Source organism: Momordica charantia, assembly GCF_013281855.1.
Source record: "Momordica charantia cultivar OHB3-1 chromosome 1 unlocalized genomic scaffold, Mcharantia_2.0 BLBB01000001.1, whole genome shotgun sequence".
NCBI classification, from domain to species: Eukaryota; Viridiplantae; Streptophyta; class Magnoliopsida; order Cucurbitales; family Cucurbitaceae; genus Momordica; species Momordica charantia.
The window spans coordinates 24,541,617-24,557,949 of NW_028275157.1; the positions used below are offsets into that span (position 1 = coordinate 24,541,617).

General features: G+C 36.3%; 1 protein-coding gene and 1 pseudogene across 1 annotated transcript; both read right to left on the bottom strand.

Annotated features, from left to right (window-relative positions):
- Window positions 1-1,547: 1,547 nt before the first annotated feature.
- LOC111015722 (uncharacterized) lies at window positions 1,548-15,802 on the bottom strand. The gene is made up of 22 exons (XM_088119048.1): window positions 15,543-15,802; window positions 15,277-15,462; window positions 14,713-14,792; window positions 14,133-14,219; window positions 13,957-14,007; window positions 13,696-13,813; window positions 13,546-13,602; window positions 13,406-13,470; window positions 13,214-13,297; window positions 13,076-13,126; window positions 12,909-12,971; window positions 12,786-12,832; window positions 12,627-12,696; window positions 12,469-12,531; window positions 6,163-6,252; window positions 6,039-6,077; window positions 5,690-5,917; window positions 5,515-5,600; window positions 4,988-5,036; window positions 4,823-4,903; window positions 4,646-4,739; window positions 1,548-2,171 (listed from the first exon to the last, which is right to left on the bottom strand). The coding sequence occupies exons 2-22, from the start codon at window positions 15,392-15,394 to the stop codon at window positions 1,984-1,986; spliced, it is 1,809 nt and encodes a 602-aa protein (XP_087975174.1). The 5' UTR covers window positions 15,395-15,462; window positions 15,543-15,802; the 3' UTR covers window positions 1,548-1,983.
- LOC148213481 (U2 spliceosomal RNA) lies at window positions 8,819-8,924 on the bottom strand (annotated as a pseudogene).
- Window positions 15,803-16,333: the final 531 nt, after the last annotated feature.

Here is a 16,333-nt window from a genome sequence, read left to right on the forward strand (position 1 = left end):
CCAGTCCCGTCAAGCTCCAACTGATGTATTCATGGGAGAGAGAGAGAGCCGGAGATGTTGGAATTGGAAATGTCGAATAAGACAACTGATGTATTCATGGGATCGCCAAGAGCAAAGGAAGGAATGATTAGAAGTATTCCAGTGGTGGAGGAAGGGAGTGGGTTGATCAAAAGATTGTCGGATGGAGACACAGAAGCGAAGTTTGTGCCTTGAGGGCCAGAGAAACAGGAAGGAGGAGAGCAAGTGTTAGAGAGAAAAGGAAGACTGCACTACGATCCGTATATTCTCTAGTTTATGAGTCTGCTCATGCAGAAAGAGAGAGCGACGTGTAATGAATTGAATTTTGTAGGCAACAGCATCCAAGGCCATCTCTTTTGTTCTCTCTGGCTGGGGCATTGTATATTTGGGATTCATCCTTAAAAAGAAAAAAAGCAAAACCAATTTTTGCATAAAGATGAAAAACTATATATATGTCGTCCGATCAGATCGAACTTTGGAAGAGGGAAAGCTTTAAAGAGCAAAATTACAAGAATAGCTTTGGAAAATACTTTTTTTCTGAATCAAGCAGGGCAGAAAAGAAAAGATAGGAGGAATGAAAGGGTGTTGGGTTTTCTTTGTTGTAAAATCGAAGGCCATATTTGATGCTTGGTGTATCTGTAATTGTATGAATTCTGTTAGTATTAGCAGTTACCAGCAAATGGCAATGTTGACTAATTTGATAGATTTGGAGTCTGCGTGTGAGACTCAGCCCTTGGGAGTCAAAAGCTTAAAATAATGAAGATGCTGATTGCCCTTAGATTGCTCATTTCCTTTATTAGCGTTGCCTCCCCAAACCTAAAGTAGCTTCATCCTTACTATACTTAAAAGTATTATTATTATTTTAGTACGGGATGGGGATTCGAGCTCTCTGAACTCATGATTGGATACATATACCTTAATTCGTTGAGCTATGTTCTAGTTGACGTTATTATTATTATGATTATTATTGGTGTAAATATTACATATTGAGTTGGACTGCACCATTTTGTGATCATGCATTCTCATTCCACACATTGAACCTTTGCATTACTTAGCAATAATGTTGGACTTCTTTTAAACCTTAATCTAATTTTTAAGGATAAGAATTAAATTATAACGAATTTTAAAATATAATGACTAAATTGTTATTTTAAAAAATTTAACTAAATATATAGAGATTAAGAACTAAATCGTTACTTAAATAAAAAGATAGAGATTAAATATATTTGTTAACCCAGAAAAGAAAAAGAAAGAGAGAGAAAAAAAAAACCTTTAGCGTCAACAGAGAACCTTGTGGAAAATAAAACTCATCAAAACCCGCTAATAGAAAAAATCAAATCAAAAGGTACCATAATTGATTTTTTTTTGTCCTACTTTACTTTTACGAATTTAGCGCCACGTGTTAGTCACGGGAGTAAGAGAGGTGGTAACATTCTCCCCATGGCACAAAATTAAGTTTTTCTACCACAGAAAAATCGCAGTGCCTCCTAGTGGGAGGCCCAGCAGATACACGAAAGAAAGGGAAACGATAAGCAGAACCTTGTGAAAATAAATTGCAATGCAATGTTTGACCGTGACAGGAAACCGTACAGTTACCATAATACAAATTACACGTTCTTAAACCACCACATGAACATGTGGTCGTATTACATTCTAAATTCCGATGGTACAAAGAAAGCTGGCAAGACATGTCCTAACGCAAAACTAGACTTTGCTTTCATTAGTATTATCGGGTGGGAATCAAAGGAAAAAAACCAAGCCTGAAACAGCGCCTCACTTGACTATATTTTTTTTTTGAGAAGCTGACCCATTATAAAAGATTGGGATACAGCTCTCTTTCCTGAAAAAGATACCTTTGACCTATACCTATCCAAACTCAGATGACTGTACAGGCAATCCTGTTATAATGACCACATAACATCAGCAAAGCATTCTGGAAGAGTTTGCAAAGAAATTCACCTGCCTTCAATAGTGCAATCCATTGTCCTTGAAATAAACATCTTCAGATAGCCCATTCGCAGTCATTTTTGTGGTACCATTTCCGGTGAATTTCGTCACAGAGACTTCAACGCTGCCTTTAATCGTGATTTTCTTCCGACTCTCGGAGCTTTTAACGATAGATTCTAACTGGCCACATGCTGCAGCTATGAGTCCTGTATGACAATAAAAATGCCTATTGCTCTCCCAATCAAAAAATAAAAAGAGAGCTATAGATAGAAAACTGTTGCCCCGACTTCATTTCAAATGTACTAAAACATCCCTCATCTACCAAGCCTTAAAAAATAAAAAATAAAAATCCACAAGCCATCTTACTATGATCTCCGATTTCAAATCTCATCACATTTTCACACAACTAAAAGCATATGGTAGCAGTCTATGACAGTGTCATTTGCTAATAAACTAGGACAAAGAGATGACAAGAACGTGTAATAAGAGTATTCCAAAAGACTTGTATATTTCAGTAATTTTATAATTTGTTTATAGTTTATGTAAAAGAAACAATTAAATATGGAAATACATAAATGGATTGAAGAAATTAATTACACAGTTCAAATGATATATGATCTAAAATTAAAGCATTGGAAAAGAAAAAAGAAATACAAAACCGGAACATTTCCCAAATGAGTTAACATTCTATTAAAGGGAATTTAAAATCATTTACATTATATACAAATATGCCTAAAGAACAAGTTTAATCTTTTATGCTCCGCTATCCCTGCCTCGTACTACTAACAGCAAGCTCTGTTCCCCATAGGTCTGATATATTCTGGATTTTAAAGCTAAAGGCCATCCAAGATTTCATGAGTGATCCTATTCTCTTAATTATGACACATTTTAGTGGAGCATTCAAGGCATAAGGGCATACAGTGATTACTAACAAGCTTTTTTAACTCATATATTCCATCTATGCATGAGCTGTCAAGAGCCAGGTCTGAATTTAAACAGATTTCCTTTTTAATAAATGTTTGATGTCTTTCAGCTCATCAGGATCGAAGGAAAAATAGACCTACCTACCAATTCAAAGGGGCAAGATCAATAGGCTGATGAGAATGATGAGAAGAAATAGTTTTCTTCTACTTTTACATTGTAATAGAACTCATTTTTCAAATCAGAAAGTACTCTCTTGGTGGTAGGCGTATTACATTCTAGGTAATCTATATGGGTCAGACCAATCTATGATGAACTCCACAACAAAGAGTGAAACGTCAGACCCTTTCTCAATTATTAGAGCAAAAAAGTATGCTTTCGAAATAACTCCTTAACGCTAACCTACTTTGTTTGTGTACTGGAATTGCTATCACTTCCTTAGAATAGCACCGCTATGTATCCATTATGTTCAACAAGTGTCAAGCACAAGTACAACAAGTGTCAAATTCGAATATAATGGGCACACAAGACATTGTTCAAAATTCAACCACTTGATGTGGGTCAATCAAGTTGCATCCACCTAACATGTAATGAGATGAGAAAGACATAAAATATGAAAATTTCGATATAACTCAAACTCACCCACATGATTTGAATTGTATCACTCATGACTCCATGTATTATAGGTGTTTCGAGATGTCTTAAATTTTATCATAATTTTCAATTGGATAATTGATAACAGAAAATTAACTACAAAATGTTATCATCCGAAATAAATTACTAAATAAGATTTACATTCCATGTTCTTATTGTACTTTTTGTTATACCCAACACTTTTTTTTTTATATCTGTGTGTTCGGGAAAGCTTGTGCGCACCTGGACTATTCACGAGTCAACCGTCTGACCCTACTATATTTGGTTGACAAGGAAACTCGTAGGATATTAAATCCTAGGTAGGTGGCCACCATGGTTTGAACCCATTCCCTCTAAGTCCTTTGTTATTTACATTTGCCCTCATTGACCACTTGGGTCATCCCAAACCCATTCCCTAAACCCAACACTTAACTAACGATGATGAGTATCTTTGTAATAAATTACTAACTTATCGCTAATTTGTAATAGTACCATAATTTATATTTTTTAATAATGAATTATTTTTTAGAATACTTCTATGCATGACTTTGCAATTCAAACAATCATATGTCTCAATATCCTCCCACTTTACCAACTATACACTCAAGCTTGAATATAGGCAACCAGGATGCACCACACGTTGCCTCTTGTTAGTGCTTCATATATATGTCAAAAGATAGCACATACACTAGTTATTTTGAGCAACGAAAATGGCACATTAACGAAACTACAGTATCATGTTTCATAGATAGAAAAAATTAGCAGCACCAAAATATTTGTGAACAATGAAAGCTGCTAAATATTAACAGCTACTAAAATTGACAATGTTAATACGTTCAGATATCAAACTTTCTAAATTACCACTCCAGTATACCATACAACATCATAAGTTGCTCTATCTAAAAGATAAAATGTTATTTCCTCAACTACTCATTATACGGCACATCCTACTGCAACATACAAATACCTGGCGAAGGCCATTCTTGAAGGAGTAGACTAGAATCTGATAATGCGTCAATAAAGGTAGTATACTATTGATACTCGGCTTAAAATATTACAAATATAACATGAGAAGACTACTGCTTAACATCAAGCTGAATGCATTTAGGGATGAGAGAGAACGTACCCAAGAATAATGCAGAAGGTTTTCCTGGTCTTGATTTAAATTCAGGATGGAACTGAACACCAATGAAGTATGGATGACAAGCCAGCTCAACAATCTAAATCAATTAACATACCATAACCATATTAGAGGCACTATGCGTATATAGTTACATAAGATTTACAAGGTAGGTATTCCTACCTCCATCCGTTGACGTGTTTCATCCTTGCCAGTGAAAGAGAGTCCAGCACATTCAAGACGTGACACCATATCAGGATTAACCTGAGCATGTCCAATTTTCCTTTTTCTTGTTAAATACTAATATTGTTTAAAGAAAATTTAAACATCAACAGTAATGTTACTCACCTCGTATCTATGCCTATGTCTCTCATCAATGAAACTTTTATTCCCATACCTAGAAGATTTAAATTCACATGTCAAGTAAGCTGAGGCGTCTACTTAGCAACAAATACCCAAACAAAATCTTTTTCTTTCTTCTTTTGTCTTAAAATACCTAGAGAGTCTTACTCAGGTTGAATGAAATATTATACATTTATGTAGATCGAGTCATCAACGCCCCTAAAAAAAGATATATATTATTCGCTTCTTACTACAAACAAGTTTTTATATACTGTTTTTGGTGTTGTGTTGTGTAATACATTGCTTGTTGACTCCATATCCTACGATTTTCTTTGGCAACCAAATATAGTACGGGCAAGAAGTTGTCCCGTGGTGAAATTAATTGAGGTGTGCGTAAGCTGGCCCAGACACTCACGGATATAAAAAAATAAAATAAAATAAAAGAACATTGCTCGTTGACTTTTGAATTAGGTTTTGACCGGATCATGCACAAGAAAAGATCTACTCGTCAAATCCTTAGAAGAAATACTTACAGTTTTGCAGACTTGCAATCCATAACCTGGAAATATGTTCTCCTAGATCCAAGGCGCATGGTTCCACCCATTTGTGTTTTAGAAACCTGGTAATAATAGCAATATAGCATAAGATTAGAAATAAGCAATACAGTGAATGCTCCAAAAAAGAGGAAAGAACTTCATTAGAAAATACCTCGGGCATAAATATAACACATGGATTCTTCGTGTTGGTATCAAATTCAGTGCTATTGGCATCTTTCAGACCAAGAACAGATCGTGCAAACTCAATGACAGCAATTTGCATTCCTAGGCAAATGCCTAGAAATGGAACTTTGTTTTCTCGGGCATACTTTGCTGCAAGGATTTTCCCTTCCACTCCTCTGTCACCAAAACCACCTGGAACTAGTATACCATCTGCACCCTGAAGATCATGGCTAATTAGTGTGTCTAACACAAAGCTACCACAAAATTAAAAAATAATAAATCCAAAGGAGCCATGCGAGGCAGCGAGCATAGTATCATGAACCATTTATGATACATACCTTCAACAGCTTCCAAGCAGCCTTATGAGCACATGGGTTCTGCAGTAGAAAAAGTCTCCTGTATAAGACACACGGCTGGAAATAAAAATATAGAGGGAAAACATCAAGCATTCAACTCGGAAACCTCTTGAGCAGTAGCATCTTCAAGATCTCCAGCTGGAACCCAGTCAACAACAAGTTTCTTTAGACATCTGAGAGAGGCATGCTTAAGAGACTGCATAGAGCATTGCATTTTGTATAAGATATCTGTATCTAAAGCTATGATGGGTGTACACTTAACATCCAAAACAATAGACCAAATAAACTTGCACTGCATGGACAGATACTATGTTCCGATGCATTAAATTAGGAACATAAAAACAAGGTAATAAGTTCACAAAATTATCATAGAATTGTCCTCGACACAAATATTTATGCTGTAGAAACTAGAAAGAGAACCATATAATATGATGCAGGCAAATGTTTTAACAATACCCTCTCTAAAGCAATGAAAATGATGTAATATTAGTTTCCAGCCAGTCAAGTTCAACCAGCTCCAAAAATATGATTCTAGACACTAAAGATTTTATTTTATTAAAAAACATAGAAATAAACTTTCATTAACGAATATTTTTTACACAGTAGAAGTAGACCAAGGAGTTGTACTTCAAAAGAAAATAAACCAAGTAAAGACAGCTAGAAAACCAAGCTCGCAAAATTAAGAACAAAGGAATACCTCTAAACAGCTTGGTGGATGACATGCATAAGCAGTCTTACATTTTATATGATTATAGAAGCAGTCTTTTATTTTATATATATTAGAAGCAGTCTTTCATTTTATATATGAAACAGTTCATCGTAAATAGTAAAACTACTGTATTAACTGATAGGAAGTAGAAATTGGAGTGAAAATTAAAGAAATAAAGGAGGGTTTGTATTACTGCTAAAAGAAAAGAAATAGAAAATGTTACAGCTCCTTGAGAGGACTGCCTCTCTCCAAGCTTCACTCCAATATTTGTCTACTCTAACACCACATGATCTAAAAAACACCATGTATAAGAAATTACCACGGAGGAAAGAGACAATCTCTCGAGGAAAGAAACTTCTATTAGGAAAGTACACAAATGGAAACTCTTTGAGAGAAGGCTCAGTCACACTCTCTAACTATACTTCACCTACTTTCCTCACTTTTTTTCACTTTTCTCACTTTCTTCACATAATATGTGGGGATATCTCTCCTATTTATAGGAAAATTATCATTGGAGCCCGAGTAAGAAGATTTTTCTAGACTCCTCTATAAAGTATCCTGGACGCTACTTAATCTATCGTATCCAAAGGAATTCTCTAGAATCTTTTGGAGCCTAAGGGAAAAACTAAGATATTTCTAGAGTATCTTTTATATATATTTACAATCTTCAAGAACAACTAAAAAGACTAATACATTAAAGAGAGAGATGGACACTCCAAGAAGTTTTTAGATAGTTAGTGTTGTATTTTAACACCTCCCTCAACACTAACTATTCTGGCTCTTTCGACCATCCTAAGTTGTTGTTGGCACTCTGCATACTTGAATTTAGTTAATTCTTTGGAGAATGTGTATCCAATTTGATCTTTTGTCTTTATTGGTTTCGTATCAATTTCTTCTTGAAGTATCCTTTCTTTGATGAAGTGATAAATGTACCTCCATATACTTGGTTCTCGTATGGAATATTGCATTATTGGCCAAGCAAAGTGCAGGTTGGTTGTCATAATATAATGTCACTACTTGATCAAAACTTCTTAGGGTAAATTGTTCATTAGTTATTTTATCCACATATTCTCCTAGGGGTGTTCAAAAAACCCGACAACGCAACGAACCCAACCCGTAAGGGTTGGTTGGGTTGGAAAAATCCCAGCCCAACCCTACATTCTGGTTTTTTTAATATATATATATATATATATATAATAATTATTAATCAAAACCTTCTTCAATCTCTGCCATCCATTTCCATTTAATCTCAACCATCTATTTCTATTAGGGTTTCATCCCCTTTATCACATTTTTGAAATCTCATTTTTCTAATCCCTTCCTCTCCTCCAACCAAACCCTACCTTCTCCTCCATTTTTATCCATCAAGCTTGAACTCTCTCCCTCTGCCGCGCACCATCTCTTGCCGCCGCCGCAATAAATGCATGTGCTAGAGGTGATTTGGATTAGGAGGAATTGTTGGGATTGTTTGTCGAGACGAGGCACGAAGGGGTTCAACTTGATCTGCAAGTGCTTGGTCTTCGTTCTTGTTATGTTCTTGGTCCTATTCTATTAGGTCTTGGAAACTTGGGAAATCTGACCAGTTTATATTTTTTGTTCTCTGTTTTTTTTTTTCTGTTCTCTATTTGTTTGTTATTTTGTTCTCTGTTTTTATTTTTATTTTGAAGAAGAAGAACAGAAGAAGAAGAAGCAGGAGAAGAAGTAGAAGAAGAAGGAGATTAATCAATTAAAAAAAAAAGGAACAACCCGACAACCCAACCCAAATTTTATTGGGTTGGGTTGGGTTGGCCATCATTTTTCAATTCGCCGGTTCCCACAAATTCCCAACCCGAAAATTCGGGTTGGTCCCAAAAACACCCCCAACCCGTGAACACTCCTATATTCTCCTGTGCGACTATGGCGGCTGCTGCTGCTCAATATTTTGCTTCTGTGGTAGATAATGCAACTGTTAGTTGTCTCCTGTTGCACCAAGAAATTGCTCCAGAACTAAGCTTGAACAAGTACCAGTAGTTGACTGTCGTGTAACATGATCTCCTGCATAATCAACATCACGAAAGCCTTCCACGTATCAGATATGGGTCGATGGCCCACGTATCAGATATTAAACTGATAAGAACAAATACTACACTTGATCTTAGCCAAAAGGCCAAGAAAGGTATCTCATCTCCTTTCTTATATAGAAGGCTATATTCAATCGTTCCTTTAAGATAACTTAGAATTCTTCAAGCTGCTTCAATATGAGGCTTTTTTGATTTCTGCATGTAGTGACTCCCAACTCCAACAAAATACAGGATATCAAGGTCGACAAGATCTTTTCCTTCATACATGCAGAACTTTTTGTTTACCTCCATTGATGTGGGATATTGACTTTCATACATTCATTCCTTATTTCTGCAGCATATCCTTCACATACTTTTATTGTCCAAGAAACAACGCTTCCTTTGAGCGCTTTATCTCTAGTATGAGGAAATGCTTTAGTTCTCCAAGTTCTTTCATTTCAAAATGAACCAACCGATTTTGCTTTATTTGTTGAATCTCTTCTGTGTGGTCTTTTAATATGTTTGTAACCTTCGAGTCTTGAGCTTTAAGGAATTAGCTAGAAACTGTTGGATAACGATTATGAACTATGAATTCAGCAATTTTTCCATACCAGTCTCTTGGTTCTTGTTTCAAAACATGTAAAGCCTTCCTCAACTTGCAAATGTAGTCTTGATGAGCTTCAACCTCAAATCCTTTTGGTTGCTCCATGTATATTTCTCGATCGAGCTCTTCCAGTCTTTACTGGCTACAAGTGCTAATATGACTCGAACAATGGTGAGCTTTGATATTGGACTAAACATCTCATCAAAGTCCAAATCATATTGTTGAGAGAACCCACGAGTCAACAATCGAGCTTTGTATCTCTCTATTGTTCCATCTGCTCGAGTTTTTATTTTGTAAGCCATTGACACGATATGGACTCAAGACCTTTAGGTTTTGGCACCAAGTTCTACTTCTTCCATGGCCTTTCTCTGTTGGATGTTTTGAGATGCATCTTCATATGTCGTTGGCTCTTCAAATGTTGCTAATGTTGCATTAATGCATCTAGGGTTTGGTTTTCTCTATCTCGTTGATCTCAGCAATTGCGACTCATCATGTACTCCACTCTACCAAGGACTTTGTTTCTTTAACTGTTCTTTTACCTCTTTCGTTGTTTTCTTCTAGAAGATCTTCTTCTTTTAGAACTTGTTCGACTTGACTCATCTCTTCCTTTGATCCTTCTTTGAACGAGCTTACTTCTCCAGGTGCTTTTTCTGATTCTTGTGACCACCATGATGATGCTTCATCAAATATAACATTTCTTGATGTATGGCATCATCCAGTGATAGGATCAATGTACCTCCACCATTTTCTTTGATTGTCATATCCATCAAAGATGCATCTGCTTGTTTTCTTGTCAAACTTGCTTTTCAAATGATTTGGCACAAATACGTAGCACATGCAACCCAAAACTTGATAAATGTTTGACTGTTGGCTTGATGTTCAACAACTTTTCATAAGGTGACTTCACCACAAGCCTATGTTGGGGAAGTCTATTAATCACATGGGTTGCTGTTCTCGTGACTCAACCCAAAATCTTCATGAAGCGTTATTTGCATGTAACATGCTACAACATACTTCTACAAGATGTCTATTCTTTCTTTCAGCCACTTCATTTTATTGTGGAGTATTTGGACACGTCAATTAATGACATCTTAAATTTTTGTAAATACTGTGAGAATTCATTTGACATATATTCTCCCCATTATCTGTACGTAAGCATTCAACTTTCTTCCCCAATTCTCCTTCAACTTGTTACTTGAATTCTATAAATTTTTTAAATGTTTAAGACTTTTCTTTCATAAAGAAAACCCAAACGTTCCTGGAGAAGTCATCGATGAAGGTTACCATGTAGCGCATGCCACTAATTGAAAGGTTGTTTGACCCGACAAAATACGTCAGAGTGCGCTAGCTCCAATGGTTCCTTTGCTTTGAATTTGGACTCCTTGATGGTATTTGATGTGCCTTTCATTTTCATACTAACAACCAACGTACACAATGTCTTCTCTAACACTAAGTTAAGGTAGCCCCTTGAATATAAACTTGCACTCCAAGAACGAGTTGTGTCTCATACAATAAGCTTCACAGCCCAGACTGTTCAGTCTTTAGAAGCTCCACCAAAGCAAGCTATGCTAGCTTGGCTCTAAGACCACTTGTACAATAAGTACAATAAATTAGCACAAAGGAAAGAAACATTTATTAGTAAAGTACACAAATTGACACTCTTTTTAGAGAAGACCTTTCTCACACTCTAAATTTCTTCACTTATTTGGTTCACTTTCCTCACTTTCTTCACTTGCATAATATGTGGGGACATCTCACATCTTTATAGGAGAAGGATCTTTGGAGCCCAAATAAATAGATTTTTCTAGACCCCTCTATAAAGTATCTTAGATATTTCTTAATCTATCCTTGTCCAAAGGAATTCTTTAGGAGCCTAAGAGAAAAGCTAAGATATTTCTAAAGTATCTTTTAAATATATTTACAAACTTCAAGAACTATCTAGAAAGACTAATACATTTAAGAGAGATATGTGGAGACTCCAAGTATTATTGTTTTTTTTTAACACACCATTCTCAAACAAACTTAGCAATTGATCGATAATATGCCTGTAAACACAACTCTAGAGTAACCTTCTAAACCCTTTTCTTTCTTTCCTTACAAACTCTCCAGATAATGGCCTATAGCACAAATGCAAGTGGACTCTAAGAAAGTCAACCGCACAGAGTTCATTTTCTACTGTGCACTCCAGGAGGCTTAAAACATTTTATTATGACAGAAAAAATGCATGAGTTAGTAGAGCTTATTATTTACATGTAATGTCGTCACAATCAAGCATAACACACAAGTGCATACAATGAAATAAAAATATTTTCTTCACGACATTAAAATAAAACAGACCGCTGAATCCTAAATGCATTACATGATTTCAACACTCCTATCCGGACATCTTGAGACCCTCCAAAAGGAAGAACAAATGGCATCTTTCTTCAAAGATGACAACGACATTCTTCTTGAGACTTGCAACAATCACAGTCAAAATTACTTTTAAGTGCAAGGGAGGATACTAGCTTCAGTAAACATAGAAGTAAAATATCTGAAAATAACTATTCTGAGCATATGCTATGAGTGTAACTTGTTAGCATAATAAAAGAGAAAAGGAGCTCGAACGAAAAAGGTCCCAGATGGGCTCTTACATGAAAAAGGATGGAAAAAATCCCTAGTCAAATGAGTGGCACCTAGGTGCATACTCGGTGTTAGTTGCCTAGCATAGTATTAGGCAAGACATTAGTGCACACAGCACATAAAAGCATTTTTTAGAAGACTTCTTGTGACTTTGTAAGTATGACCTATATATGCTTTTAGAAATCAGCTAAGGCATTGGGTTTTTAGTGATAGATCATGTAAACTAATATGCTGTTGCTATTTGAATTGTGATTTATAATTTAAATAACCGAAATAAAGTCAACATTGTCCACTGTATGTGAAAGTGATAATCACTCTAGAAACAATACACTAAGACCATGGATGCACAAATGACAATTCTACTCTTTACATTGTCCAGGTACTTCTTTATACTGCCGGCTCAAAATATTAAGATCTTAATTTGATGTCTGGTTGTACCTTTAGCACCGAAAGGTAGGAATCTGAAAGGCCCGTATACTTTCCAACCATTGCAATGCGAACCTGTTAATGGCAAACATATAAAGCAAATGTTATAAGCACAAAGTAAATAGGCAAGCTAAAACCTGAATTTCAAACAATGCAGAGTTGGACTCCACCGGTTCATGCAATGAATCACATATTTTAGCCCTAGTAGTCCACTCCTCTAAAGCAGGGTCACAAGCTATACTGCATATGGCAGAATATGGGTGTTAAAAAATGAGAATACAAATAAATCGTGAAGTTGGTTGCAATCAGAATTGTGACATCAAACAAACCTGTAAAGATTCAGCACTTTCAAGATTGCTTCATGTGCTTTTTGATCCTAATAGGACAGCAAAGAATATCAATATCCACATCCGCTCAATAAGAGTGTCATTCATTATCTGAAACCACCTTACTTTCAAAAGTAAAGGAATGTGCCAAATGTTGGGAACGTCATAAAGAGTGATGACACTGTCAACCTAGAAAAAGTTACTTTAGTAAAAATGTAAAAGTTAACAAAAAGGGATTGATAAATACAAAGTAATAGGTTCAATGCGGTATTTTGCTGAAGTGATGCTGCTACCGGAACATGGCAAAACTGAGAGAGTTTCCTCTTCACATTTTCATCAAGAGCCTGAAACAAAGTAGAATCTTGAGCCAAAATAACAGAGCAAAATGCCGCAGTTCACCAGGTATATGTATAAATGAGGAAGTAGGTCACCGTTGTGCTGCGACAAGCCAAAACATGTGGGGACAAACCTAGGCTTCGTAGTCCCCTAACACTATGCTGAGTTGGTTTTGTTTTCTGAATATAGCAACGACCAAATCAGCAATTAAATTTGAAGTGCCAAATCATGTACAAATGCTGCATTTCATTCCATACCCATATAAATGTGAGATGGAGAGAGCTTACCTGCTCTCCAACAACTTTCAACACAGGCACAAGGCTGACATGAATCAGGCAAAAGTTACCAGAACCTAAATGGAACTGAAATTAGAATGACCAAACACCAGCGTCTATGAACAGAAACTTCCCTACACAACAATTCCTACCTACACGATAGGAGAATTGCCCAAGCGCCTCAATAAATGGCATGGATTCAATGTCTCCTGCAACCAACCAAATGATTAGGACCTAAGTAAGTGTGAGGAATAAACTCAACTGTGACATAACAATCAATGCCCTCATTCTATAATCTATACCAATAGTTCCACCCAATTCAATCACACAAACATCAGCTGGACCATCCTTTCCATCCACTGGTATCAAAGCAGCACGCTCGATCCATTCTTGAATTGCATCCGTAATATGTGGAACAACCTATAAATCAAGGAATTACAAGAATGATAGGTAAAAAAGATGCCAACAGTTCAATAGTAATAAAACATTACTCTTCTAGCAATATTATATATATATATATACACACATACATACATATATATATAACTCGCAGAAAGGAATACCTGGACAGTTTTTCCAAGATAATCTCCTCTCCTTTCCTTATCGATAACCGACTGCCAGATATGAAAAGAATGAAACTCCAACTTTAGCAGTTGATTCCCATCTAGGATTACTGATCTTCATGCATCACAACTTTATACGTACTGTAGATATTGATAATTCGCATAAGAAAACTTGCCTGGTAGATCTTCCCTGTAGTAATATTATTGTCGTGGGTCAACTTGATATCTAGGAACCGCTCGTAGTTCCCGAGATCCAGGTCCACCTGAGGTACAAAAACAAAGAAAATCAAATTTGACTAAGTCATTACCAGTTGCAATCAAAGTCCAGGACATCCACAGACAATATCTCAATAATTTTTATAGAAAAATACTTGGCTACTTGACAGTAGGGAGAAATCTTGTCTTCACCACTCTTAAATGTTTGACAGCTAAGAGAGAGAAATGTAAAAATAGAGACTTTTTATAAAAATTAATGACTTGTCAATTTTTAACGGTGGTGAGAACAAACGTTAAGGAACCAAGTATTTTCCATTTTTATATGGATGCTGCATACCCGTATCAATCCATTCTTATGAAGCAGATGATGTTAGTGGATTACTTCTTTTATATGTATAATCTTGCATGTCCATCACAGGGGGACATAACAAAGTCTGATTTATGAATACTTACTGATGTTAGAAACCATATATTGAAAGAAAGGGGAAAGAAGAAAGAGAAAAGGAAAAAATAAAAGGCATAAAAAGGGAAACCACATACCTCACCACCGTCATCTAATACAAAAACCTCTCCGTGTTCGAAAGGGGACATCGTTCCCGCATCTGTATTTAAGTAAGGATCTGAAATACAGAATAAATAAATATTATTGAGCAACTGAGCAATACTTCTAGTTGCAAGACGTTGCAATCGTATGTTTGTACAAGGAAAATTTCACAGGTAGTCAAGTAGATGTCGAAGAAACACATGAAAGTTGATGTTGAAAAGTTTGATATGAAGACAAAAGATGAAACAGCAGCAGCAATCGATCTCCTTTTGTTACTTTTCGAATAATTGAGAAGCAGAAGATATATGATGTTGCCTCAATCCCCCCCACCCCCCCAAAAAAAATACATATATACATAACAAGAATAGAACTGAGTTCAGAATGTCCAACAATTTGAAATGAAGCAAACGTAATTGGAAGGTAAGAGAAAATAAAGTGTCTCGGGGAACTGTAGTACAATGTGAAGTTGAGCAGCATTTGGAGTGAAGCTAGCGTAAAATGGTTTCAAAAGCAAAGATGAGGAAGATGAAAAGACAAGGACGAGTAGAAGAGGAAGAGACCAATTTTGATGGAAGTAACGCGAAGCCCGCAGGCCTTGAGAAGCAACCCGATGCTGCTTGCGGTAACTCCTTTCCCGAGACCGCTTACGACTCCGCCAGTCACCAGCACGTACTTCATTTTCCTTTTTCTTTTCCTGAAATAAGTTGTTTCAAAATGGCTTATTCGCCCCCCTGGTGACTACACCACTGTAGAACAGAAGGAGAACAGAGCATTAGAGGGAAGAAGATGCAATTACAAGCATTTCCTTCCAAAATCAGGAACTAACCTCGTTGTTACAGTCAACTTAATGAAGCAGACGGTAAGCGTGGTGAGTTGCAATTAGTCTAAAGCTGAGTAATGTTTAGTTTATGCCCCGTTTCCCACTCGGTCGGGACGGGGGGGGGGGGGGGAGAAAACTGAAAAGACGGTAATTCTTTTTTCCTCTGGTATTTCCCTCCTCCAATAGCGCTTCCGCTTGCGCTATAATAATATAAAGGCAGAAGTAAGAAAAAGGGAAAAGCAAGAGGATGAATGACATTGCCAAACATAGGTCCCTTTTATATAAACATATCACGGAACGGAATCTCTAAGGTTTCAACTTTCATCAATCCACAATGACGCAAATAAAATAAGGGAGATATTTTGCCCTTCCGAATAGGAATAGGAATACGCGTCCGATTTAAATAAAAGGAAATTTAAAAATAAATAAGGACGAGTATTTTACTGTCGTGTCTTCATTGATCTGATTACCCTAGTTAACCATTGGAGTGAGGAGAGGTGCTCTCTCTCTCTCTCTCCCCTCTGAGTTTTCCACAGACAACTATATACTTTCTTAAATATGAGGCTGTTTCCGGCCACGTGATCAGACCGCTGTGTTCCCCAATCACGCTTTATCTTTGGGTAATGGGTTCGGTAGCCTTGCCTGTTTTTCGGTTTTGGCCTTTTCATTTTGGGGTCTGCCGACTCTGCATCCGTACGTATATGCCTCCGTATTAATTCGTCTTTCGGTTTTGTTTTTCTTTTCTTGTTTTTTTTTTTTCTTTAGCGAAGTATGGACTTTCTTTCTTATAATAAAGA

What these genes read in the sequence shown, in the direction of transcription:
- LOC111015722 (XM_088119048.1), bottom strand. Translation starts at nt 15,394, where the DNA reads ATGAAGTACGTGCTGGTGACTGGCGGAGTCGTAAGCGGTCTCGGGAAA. An exon ending in CTACAGGGAAGATCTACCAG is followed by an intron (nt 14,008 to 14,132) that starts GCAAGTTTTCTT and finishes CATATCTGGCAG; the next exon opens with TCGGTTATCGATAAGGAAAG. An exon ending in CCTACCTTTCGGTGCTAAAG is followed by an intron (nt 6,253 to 12,468) that starts GTACAACCAGAC and finishes TGCTCTATGCAG; the next exon opens with TCTCTTAAGCATGCCTCTCT.